Source organism: Embiotoca jacksoni, unplaced genomic scaffold, assembly GCF_022577435.1.
Source record: "Embiotoca jacksoni isolate LCO1_2020_lvr unplaced genomic scaffold, fEmbJac1.0.p SCAF_2, whole genome shotgun sequence".
Taxonomy (NCBI): Eukaryota; Metazoa; Chordata; class Actinopteri; family Embiotocidae; genus Embiotoca; species Embiotoca jacksoni.
In genome coordinates, this window is record NW_027185340.1 from 3,545,575 (window position 1) to 3,555,949 (window position 10,375).

The 10,375-nt window shown below is 42.3% G+C and overlaps 1 protein-coding gene across 2 annotated transcripts; it reads right to left on the reverse strand.

Annotated features, from left to right (window-relative positions):
- Positions 1–448: 448 nt before the first annotated feature.
- gja5a (gap junction protein, alpha 5a) lies at positions 449–4,719 on the reverse strand. Of its 2 annotated transcripts, none has more exons than XM_069153993.1 (2): positions 4,637–4,719; positions 449–3,546 (listed from the first exon to the last, which is right to left on the reverse strand). In XM_069153993.1, exon 2 carries the CDS (start codon positions 3,444–3,446, stop codon positions 2,295–2,297), a length of 1,152 nt encoding a protein of 383 aa, XP_069010094.1. In that variant the 5' UTR covers positions 3,447–3,546; positions 4,637–4,719; the 3' UTR covers positions 449–2,294. The 2 variants fall into 2 exon arrangements, with proteins under 2 accessions (XP_069010094.1, XP_069010095.1); XM_069153994.1 differs by having other exon boundaries at positions 4,640–4,693.
- Between the last annotated feature and the right edge of the window lie 5,656 nt (positions 4,720–10,375).

The window sequence follows — 10,375 nt, forward strand, 5'->3', positions numbered from 1 at the left end:
TTGCTCTGCGCATTGACAATAAATTAGCATTTAATGTAACTGAATTAGAATTCTGCTGACCTGGTAATGCATTACCAATACTAATCTACCAAGTGTTTCTACGACGTTAGTAGGTTTTGCTTCTTTTACTCAAGCGAAGGATATCAATTCTTCTTGTTGGCTGCCAACTCCTCATTTCTATTTGCTAATCTGAGGGTGTCGATCAGGCAAAAATAAATCTCAAACAGGTTTATGCAGTGTCTCTCAAAACAAGAGAGCCTTACAGACTTAACACGCAAATCCGGGAAGCCGCTCCCATCTTGAAATCCCATCTTTGTTACATTTTTAAATAAATAAGGAGGGTCGACTACCACAAGGGCCGACAGAGCATAAAATATTCACCCACGAGTATTTTTTAAAGAAAGGAAAACATTTTATTGAACGGCAAAATGTCAACATTATCGTGACTACTGCTCTGAGTCAAAATACACAATATCCTCTGCAGCATATTCTCATCAAGAGATGAGGGCAGCTTTGGAGAGGTGAACTTGTTCCACAAGATGATAATAATGATAAAAAAGAGAAGAAGAGCATCTTCCGCCGTTTCTCATTCAGTTTCAGCTCTTCAGCTTGTGACAGATCATGTTGGATACCAGCGCTCAGCTTCCTGGCAGACAAGGCGAGACAGTCTTTGTTCGTGTAAACATTGCTCATCTTCCTCCATCTGTCTCCTACAGGTCCTTTTTTTTTTGTGACAACAGAGTGAAAAACCCGAGCAGTGATGACACTGATCTAAAAATGGAAGAAACTCTTTATCTACATGTTCCTCATCACCACACAGTTGGTAGTTGCATCTGCTTGTCTTTATTGACCTCTATACTTTTGACACCAATTCTGCACTTCCTGCGTGGTTTTGATGTAAATGTTGATGTAGAGAAATCAGAGGATGACAACGGATTTAAAACATTAAATGTACCACACACTTTGAGAACAACGGAGCAGGCTGTACAGTTGATGATATACTTATTTGTTATGGGTAAGTGACGGTGTTTATTGCACAAAGGTCTGTGTGGAGGAACCAAAAACTGCAGTGGATATACCATAGGCTGAACAAGATTTCAGTTTTTAAAATGAATGTTTGCAACATGTGAGGTGAAACTATAAACGTCCTGTAACGAGGATAATTCACAACTGTGGTTATAAAAAACTTCTGCACGTGGTTAAATCTAGACACTGAGAAATGAAATCACATACATTCAAAGACATCAAATGAAATATACACAGCACTGGAAAAAAAAAAAAAAAATCACTATTCACACAATGGCTCCAGGAGAGACACTAAAAAACACAAGTGCATTGTTGCCACCTATTGGCTGAATCTGCTCATAACCGGCAACCAAACAAGACCTTTTCCTTTCCTTTCAAAAACCTTAAAAAAAGCCACATTCTCGCATCACTTCTGCACATAAAGGCTGCTGACAAATATACGACTAATAGATACAGTTTTACTCACATGCTTTAAGATTGTAAAGTCATTATTCTTGAGTTGCATTTTATGTTTGTTGACCTGCTGGTATAGTGCAATCAGGTTAGCCAGTCAACAAGTGGCTCAATTTACAGTCTTTACAAAAAAAAACAACCCAAAAAAACCATAAAAAAAAAGCAAGTTAGAAGGAAATAGATATCTTTTTCACACGTAATCAGGCACTTTATCTATATTTACTGCAAATGAAAGCTTCACAGTTTTTAGCATATCAGGTCCCGCTTTTTATTGCCACTCTAATGTTCTGCAGTTGTGAAAAAAAACTGTGGTTTGTGCTTTTTTTTTTTTTTTTTTTTTTTTTTTAAGTGATAGCTAATGTGTAATTAACTGAGAAGTTGAGATGTGCGTGATATTTCACTTAATATTGAAACAGTTTCCTAAGTCATCTCCCATCGCGCACCGTGCATCACGTCACTCATACTCATACTCTCCTTCTGTTTTTGGCTTTTAAAACATAAAATGTGTGACAGTCAGGTATCACACCTGTTACCCTGTTCTCACTGTTCTCCTTTTGCAGTTTGATTTGCATGTTTTTTTCTCAGCAAGCTTTGCTCCAAAGCTCACACGTCAAGTTTACGTGATCCACTCACAGAACTTAGTGTCTTAGCTCATCTTCTACAGTCAAGTGTCAGGCCTCAGTGTCACAGTTTGCATAGTTAGCCTGTGCTTTAAAATCAGACCCCTTACTTTGTCCCGCCTGTGTAAATTGATCTTCCTGGCTTTTCTCTTTGGTTCTTCGTGTCCTCCTCCCCCTCAGCCACTCTTTGTGGATCTATACTGCCAGGTCATCTTGGCGTGCCCGGCTGCTGGTCCCACTGATCTTGCTCAGGCGCCGTTTGTCCTTCATGTAGCCGGAGTGCAGCAGAGGCAGTGGGGAGCAGCTGTTCGGCAGCTCCGTGGGTACCTGGTCGTATCTCATCCTCAGGAAGTCTTCCTCGTCCTCCAGGTTGTCACAGCTGTGATGCCGCTCGGTGGCCAAGTTGACCGAGTTCTGCTGCAGCGCCATCCTGGTGTTGAAGGGATGAGAGGCAATGGAGGTCATGGGGGTCATGGAGCTCGGGGCTGTGAGGCACTGGTTGAAGTCAGGAGGAGGGGTGCAGGAGGCCGAGGGCAGTGGTGGGCTGTTGGGCTCCAGAATTGCAGACACGGCCACCGTCACGGCTCTGTGGTTGTTCCTTTGCGTCTCCTTCTTGCGGACACATTTCCTGATGCTCTTCCAGCCAAGATGGTAGAGCTCCAACACAGAGAGCAGCAGAGACACACCAGCCACCACCAGCATGAAGATGATGAAGACGTTCTTCTCTGTGGGCCGAGACATGTAGCAGTTAACTGGGTTGGGGCAGGGCCAGGCCTTGCAGAGGTACAAGGCCTTGAGGAACACCCCATAGATGAGATACTGCACCACTATGAATGTCACCTCCATCACTGTTCGAATCAAGATGCTCAGGATGTAAGTCTGCAGCAGTGCCCCTTTTAGGCGGACACGGCCAGACCAATCAGACATCCCCATCTTCCTGCTCTCCTTCTGCTGGAGGTACTCCTTCTCCCCCTCCAGGTCTCCCTCACCTTCCCCTCGTTCCTCCCTCTCCTCCTGCTCCCTCCTCCGCTGCTTCTCCTCCCTGCGCACTGTGTGCATGGCGTGACCCATGTAGATGAGGGACGGCGTGGAGACAAAGACAATCTGTAGCACCCAGTAGCGGATGTGAGCGATGGGGAAGGCGCTGTCGTAACAAACGTTGGTGCAACCGGGCTGCTGGGTGTCACACAGGAAATCGCTCTGCTCGTCCCCCCAGGAGGACTCAGCCGCTGTGCCAAGCACCAGGATGCGAAAGATGAAGAGGATGGTGAGCCAGACCTTCCCAACTGAGGTGGAGTGTTCCTGGACCTCCTCTAGGAAATTCCCCAGGAGAGTCCAGTCGCCCATCACTGCTCACAGTCCGAGCACACACCTGAGACACAAAGACCGGGGAGGGGAGGCAGGAGAGATGGAACGAGGGTGCAGCAGAGGTGAAGATGTGGGGTCACTGAGGTGGAGGGGAAAAGGGAAAAAGAGAAATACAAATAATCAGTGCAAGATCTCTACATTCCTGCTAAATGGAATGACCTGTGTGTGTGTGTGTGTGTGTGTGTGTGTGTGTGTGTGTGTGTGTGTGTGTGTGTGTGTGGCATATGCATGTAAATATCTTCTCTGCCTGTGAATTGGTTCGGGACTGGACATTGTGGCATGTGAACAACTATTTTCCCATGAGAGAGGGACTGAGAAAGATGGGAAGAGGAAGTTTAGGAATCATGTAAAAGCAAACAATAAGGTTGTTTTAAGAAAAGTATTCGATATTATGTCATATTTGTTTACATTCTCTCTTGTCCAATTTTATATTATGAATGAGAGACAGACAGAGAGAGTACCAGGCCACCAAGGGGCAAGTCAATGCCAGAAAACTTTGTCCTTTGAATGCTGTGACCTGGCTTGAGCTGAGCTGCACAGCCTCCATTACGCCTGTGGTTCATCACCAGCAGACTTCACTCACTACGACCACTGTCCTCTCTGCGATGATGAAACCCTCCTACACACTGCAATCTGGAGCTATCGCTCAGATTTCTTCCTTTATCCTTTCATCTCACGACTCAAGCATTAGTGAGTGTCTGGATAGGAACCCAAACATGGCAGTGACAGGCTGGCTAGTCTCAGCAGAGAATGGCCCTATAAGGCAGTTCACCGGACAGCTTTATGGGAGCCATAAATGACCCTCATCATTACGAGGTTAAAAACCATCCATCAAATTCCATCAAGGGATGACCTCTGACTTCTACATGCTGCATATGCACCGGGTTACATCCAGCGTTGACCAGACAATTAGAGATCAAAGACAGATGAGTTATAACATGAGGAAGAAGGGCTGAATAGTAACAGTTCGACAGGTTTTTTCCAACACGTCACACATTTGAAGTTCCAGCCCTACTTGGCAAGGTTGTGGAAAATGTATACATTCCTCTAAAGCTGTCTTAAGCCGAGTAGTTACGTTAATGGCGTGCAAGGTAGGAGAGGATATACAGTGTAATCACTACAATCAGAAAGAGCAAAGAAAGCCAAAGTGAATTGATGTTCTCTCTTACCACCTCTCATCTGTCCCTGAGCGTAATCCTTGAGCGGCTGCTTCCATAGAAAGTAACTGTTTAGTCCACTGTGCGGAGCTTTGAATTGGCTGGCTGACACTAGTTATGTGTGAGAGAGAGAGATGGTCTAAATGATAATGACCATCCGTCCCCCTGTCTGTCCCTCCTCCTCCCTCAATGTCTCTATGAAGCATATATATGCCAATAAGATGCAAAAGCAGAACATTGTGCTTTCTGTCTCTGCAGCGTGAAGAGGCAGGATGCTAAACACCCTTATGACAACATTAAGGAGAGGAAATATCCAACCTCTATCCACGCCCAGGGCTGATGCTCCAATACACAATGTAGGAAAGTTGGTTTGCTGCTTGTTTTCCAGCATTATACCTGCTACGGTTGGAGACCAGTTGGTGAACCGGGTCAGGCAACTGGCTCCAAGCCTCGCCTGGGATAAAACTGATGATCTTTACTGGACGTAAATCACAAACAGGCTGAGAGCTGGAGGAAGGGAGTGAGAGACCAGCCAGCACAATAGCAGGAGGTTGCACATTAAAACAGTCATGCTCTTATCAGCTGATACTGACTACACAGGCTTCCCTCACCTGTGCAGACCCTGGTGAGACAACATCTCCCTCCGGACTAATTCAATGTTCAACTTTGAGATAGTTTCTTTTTGGTTTGGATCAGTATCATGATATTATATATTTTAAATAAAGTACAGATTACAGCAATTTATGTCAGAAATTTAGGCATGACATAACAAAATCATGTTGGAAAGTAAACACTAAAATATCTTAATTGTTTTATTGGTCACTCTAATGGTGGTATTTATAGTACAGTGTTAATCAGATCCCATCGTAAATTGGTTTAATGTGTAAATGAGACTACAGCTCCACAAGCAGCGCCATAAGGCTCAAGTCAGTGTATTAACATGCTCATAATGATTCCACTAACATAATGTGTAATGAGTTTTCCAGGTGTTTGGTCATTAAGTATCACAATAATAAATTTCGTGTCCTGGTGAGGTTGCTAAGACAAAAATTCAAGGGACCCACAAAGTTATTACAATTCATTAATTTATAACAATTCAGTGTAAAATATTTGATATTTTTCAGTCTAAAGCATATGCCAACCTCAGCTTAGAACTAGAGGAAAAATTAGGGGATCACCAAAATATTCGTCCTCTGAGGACCATGAATGTCTCTACAAAACTGAATTTAGGTCCATCCAGCAGTTATATTTTGGTCCAGACCAAAGTGGTAGAAACATTTTAAAGCTCATGTTATGTATGCAACATCTGAATTTAAGAAACATTTCATTGGACCAGTACCTGTAGTTGAGGACAGATTACTCTTAAATGCAGTGAGAAGACGAAGCATAAAGTAATGTACGTTGTAGAATAGAAACTCTGAAGAAATATGAGTGCAACACTGTACATAAGTACAGTACTTCAGTTTATGTGTTTCATCAGTCTGGGCACATACATACAAAATACTTACACTTCAACTTGCATTTGTCATGAGAACGGAAGCTTTTCTTCTCTGGCAGACAAAAGTGGAATTCAGATGGATCTCATGGGGAAAGGCAGGGGTCTTAGTCTCTGTCTCGTCTTCCTGCTCTCAGAGGAAGCAATCTCAAACAATATAATTTCCTGAGGACAAAATGACCAAGGTATTAAAAGGAGTGGGAGGGAGAGGAGCTGAGGATGCAGCTGAGCTCTTCCAGGGAACCTCTTTGCTATAGAGGCACCTTTGGCCACCGCTGGCTGTCTATCATACCTGTGCTGCTGGCAATAACCACAGATTTACTGTGATACATTGTGCCCTTTGCTGAGCGTTCTGGTTCGTCTGTAGACCATCGTGGCTGTCAGGTTTGTTTATAATCTCAGTGGCAGAGTAATGGAGAAGTAATGGGCAATCTGGTTATAAGGGATTCAGTGCAGCAAACTGCGCAAATGAGGCATTATGCATCTGTGACTTATTTCTCTCTGACGCTGATTCAAACGGCACGGATGATGACTGAGTCTTTCCTCGTGTGTTTGTGTGTGTGTGTCCTTCACAGTGAATGTTGGTGAGCTGAAGAGTTGCATGGAAAAAGTTGATGGTGGAAAAAATTAGTAAGCAAGAGAGTAAACTGTGTATGAACAATAGCCAAGAATGATGTCTTTTCACCACGTCAAGGTCACCTCATACTGAACTCAATGTATACATCTGCATTCACATTTCTGGTCAGATGTGTGTGTACTGACACTGAGCTGGTCTGGACAACAGCCAGGCAGCTCAGAGAGGTAAAGAGACAAGGAGCAGCTACTAGGCTGCCTCACTGCAAACTCATGGCCACTGCTGTGACTCGCTGCAGACCAACAGCAAAAATGCTGTGTTTTCTCTTCCCCTGCAACACAACGATAAATCCTCCGGCCTATTAGACACTCCTGAGCATTTCCTTCAAGGCAATTTACAGGACCATCGACTTATGCTAAGTAGTGCAACAGCTTCAAATTTAATTCTCTCACAAAATCAAAGTGAAATGTGTTGTGTCAAAGCATAAAAAAACAAAGACAGACCAATTTTTCACATGTCCTTTTTAGTTTGAACTATCAGAACAGATGAAATGCTGCTCCTGATATTCGGCTGTCGAGCTGATGAGTTTAAATACGTGCTGTCTTTTTCCATCACCTTCCAACAACACTATCTGGTTCCCCTGAGCCTGTTGTGTATCCACAGGCCAGGAACAACAGGGGGCAGGGTTGATTTAAACATTCCTTCAGTGATCTGCCCTTTCAGCACTAAGCCCTGTTTGACAGACTGCGGATCCTCTTAGAGGACCAGAATACACTGCTTGCTCTGCTCTGTCCTCATAAACACAATTAGATGGTGGGGTCTAAATTTGCTTGACCTGCTTCCCTTTAATGGGACATTTTTAGACTAACATCAGTGGAGCAAAAGGTATTTAGACCGTGTTATACATTAACTATTGTGTCATGAGAGGATTTACTGGAAACATGTGAAAAGCATATACAGTATTTAACATAGTGTGTGTCTGTGTGGCCAAAGAGACAGATTTGGCCACAAAGACACATACTGGAGATACAAATTTTTTTTATGGACAGCCACATTTGTTCTGATATTTTATGGATAAAACCTTAAGTTCCTTTTTAACTGTTTGGTCAGGTCAGAAAAAACTCATTCATGCGGGCTATGTTGTGGAATTTGAGGTTATTTCATTGTCGTGCATGAATTACAATAACAAATGTTATGCTCGATACACTCCAAATCATCTGTGTTGAGGTGTTTTTTTTACCTGTTAACCATTGACAATGATGGAATATGACACCCGTGGCGGGAAATGCGATCACTGCTAAAAAAGTAAAACCAGCCATTACGCTGTCACTGTACAGCTGAGGCTTTCACTGCATCTCCGTGAAACAGGACCTGCTCTTTATGTATATAGAAAGGTTGGTGCTAGATTGGATCAACTGAATGGTCACAAACTCTAAATCAAACCTCAACTCTCCCACAACGTAACAACCAATCATCAGGCAGAGCATCCCTCCCATGGTTTCAATCAAGCACCAGCCAGATATGAAGGTCTCATTCAAAGGTAAGAAAAACACAATGGTTCTTAGTTTCAAATGATTAATGGACTAATGAAAACAAACAAAAACACAATTATCAACATTCTATTCTTGTACTGGAATAAAAACTGTCTGATTGCATAAAGTTTTTAAGTTTGAAACACGTTATATTACAACTCATTTTAAATGACCCCAAATTAAAAAGCCTCTGCCAGGAACTCTATGACCAAAATATCTTTGCCAGTAAGAGTTTGTTTTGTGGGTCTGTTGTTGTGACAGCTCAGTAACATTTCAGTGACACAACCACAGTGGAAAATCACCAGAGAAATGCTCTGTGCTTAGGAATTCATACACGAGTCTTGTCAGTCTCAGTTGAAACAGACATCAACAACTGAGGATGCCAAACACACCCAGGTTGCAGTTATTCAGCCCAGTGATGGTTATTTTTACTCTCTGAGTAACTCATGATATTTTAAGAATTTGCTGAGGTATAATGGGCAAATTAATAAAATGAAATAAAGCTTACTTATTTTTTCTAGTGACATATGTGTCAAGGTTCAAGAGTTATATTTCAAGCATGACTTTTCAACTTGAACTTTTCACACGTGTGGAGAGTCAATTCTCGTACTGCAGCAGCTGTTTGGGTGCAGGACTGTTGTGCGCATCTTTCCCATGGGTGCCAGGATTATTATCAAGGATGAGCATGTTTAAGTTTAGCTATAGTGGCTTGGTGGAGGGGTGAGTTAGGAATAGTGTGACCTACAAAAGCAGATCTCATGTGGAATGAGGGTGCACATACTCCCTACTTATGTGAGTCACCTGTTGCCACCGCCAACAGTCCAGCGCGAATCTAGCCTCCCTTGTATCAGACTCACCAGCAGAAGCCAGCAGGCTGACACGCTGCCTGCTACCTTACATGGCTGTATGGCTCTTCATCTGCCCACAACTGTACACAGACCCACAGCCCTGTTATGATCTATTGTTTGGCTGCATATGGCATTACACTGGAACCTTCAGGCCAGACAGCTGTAAGGTGTTTCATGGAGGAAAATTGTGACTAACACACTCCTGATGGTAATCCCCGGATAGCTGGTATTTCTGGGGGGTGACAGATGAGATGTTTCACATGGTTGTATCTGTTTTGTTTTTTAATCTTTTTATAATTTTAAGACCGTCTTCATAGTCATTGATATACAGTACATTCGTGTTTGGCAGCGGAAAATGCCTTTGTATTCACAAGCCTATAATCTTTATCTTTAGAGACACATTTACACAAATCTCCCTTATTGTTTAGCTCATAAAATTTGATTGCATTGACATGTATAATCTTCTTTTATGGTGATGCAGGGAGTTTGGATTTGTGCTGTATCTTTAATGTCAAGCAGAAACACACTAACAGAAACTGTGGTTTAATAATCGGATATTATCTCATGCACAGTAACAGAGATGTTGTGGATACTCATTTTAGTTACTGACTAAAAAAATATCTTGCCCGGAAACACATGAAGCTATAAAACTATAGTTCTGAAAACAGCATTTGTTGAAAGACAGTGGTTGATAGTTAAAAAGAGAATTTACTCCACTTTACTTTTTTTTTTTTTTTTTTTTTTTTTTTTTTAACAATGCATTATTATTCAGTAAATTAAGCCTCAATGGAAAATAGATCAAAATAAATGTATCACCTACACCATAAATGCCTCTTACTTGGAAGGCTTCTGTGTTTATACTGGAGTAACATTTTGAACGCAACAATTACCTGTAAAGGAGTATTTCTATGCTGTTACAGTAATACTTTTACTGAAAGACCTTGAATATTTCTTCCACTACTGTTGAGACATTGGTTTATTGAACATCTACCTATTAGAAATATCCAAAATCTGCAGCTTTTTCTTTACAGTTAACTGCTACTTACAGGCAACTAATTAATTTAATAGTACTACAACTACTTTCTCTGTGGAGACAAGAAACTTTGGGGGATTTTTGTGATAATGTTAAATCAGGATTTTAAACTCCAGCCCCTGAAGCAGCACTGACACAAGAATCTCTCAGACTTCATTAAGTGCAGACATTGCTGGCGGCTCCATGCTTTACTGTCCCCAGTGCTGCACTGTGTTGAGTGTATGTGTCTCCTGTGAGAGTTATGTGGAAAGAAGAGAGCTAGAGAAAAG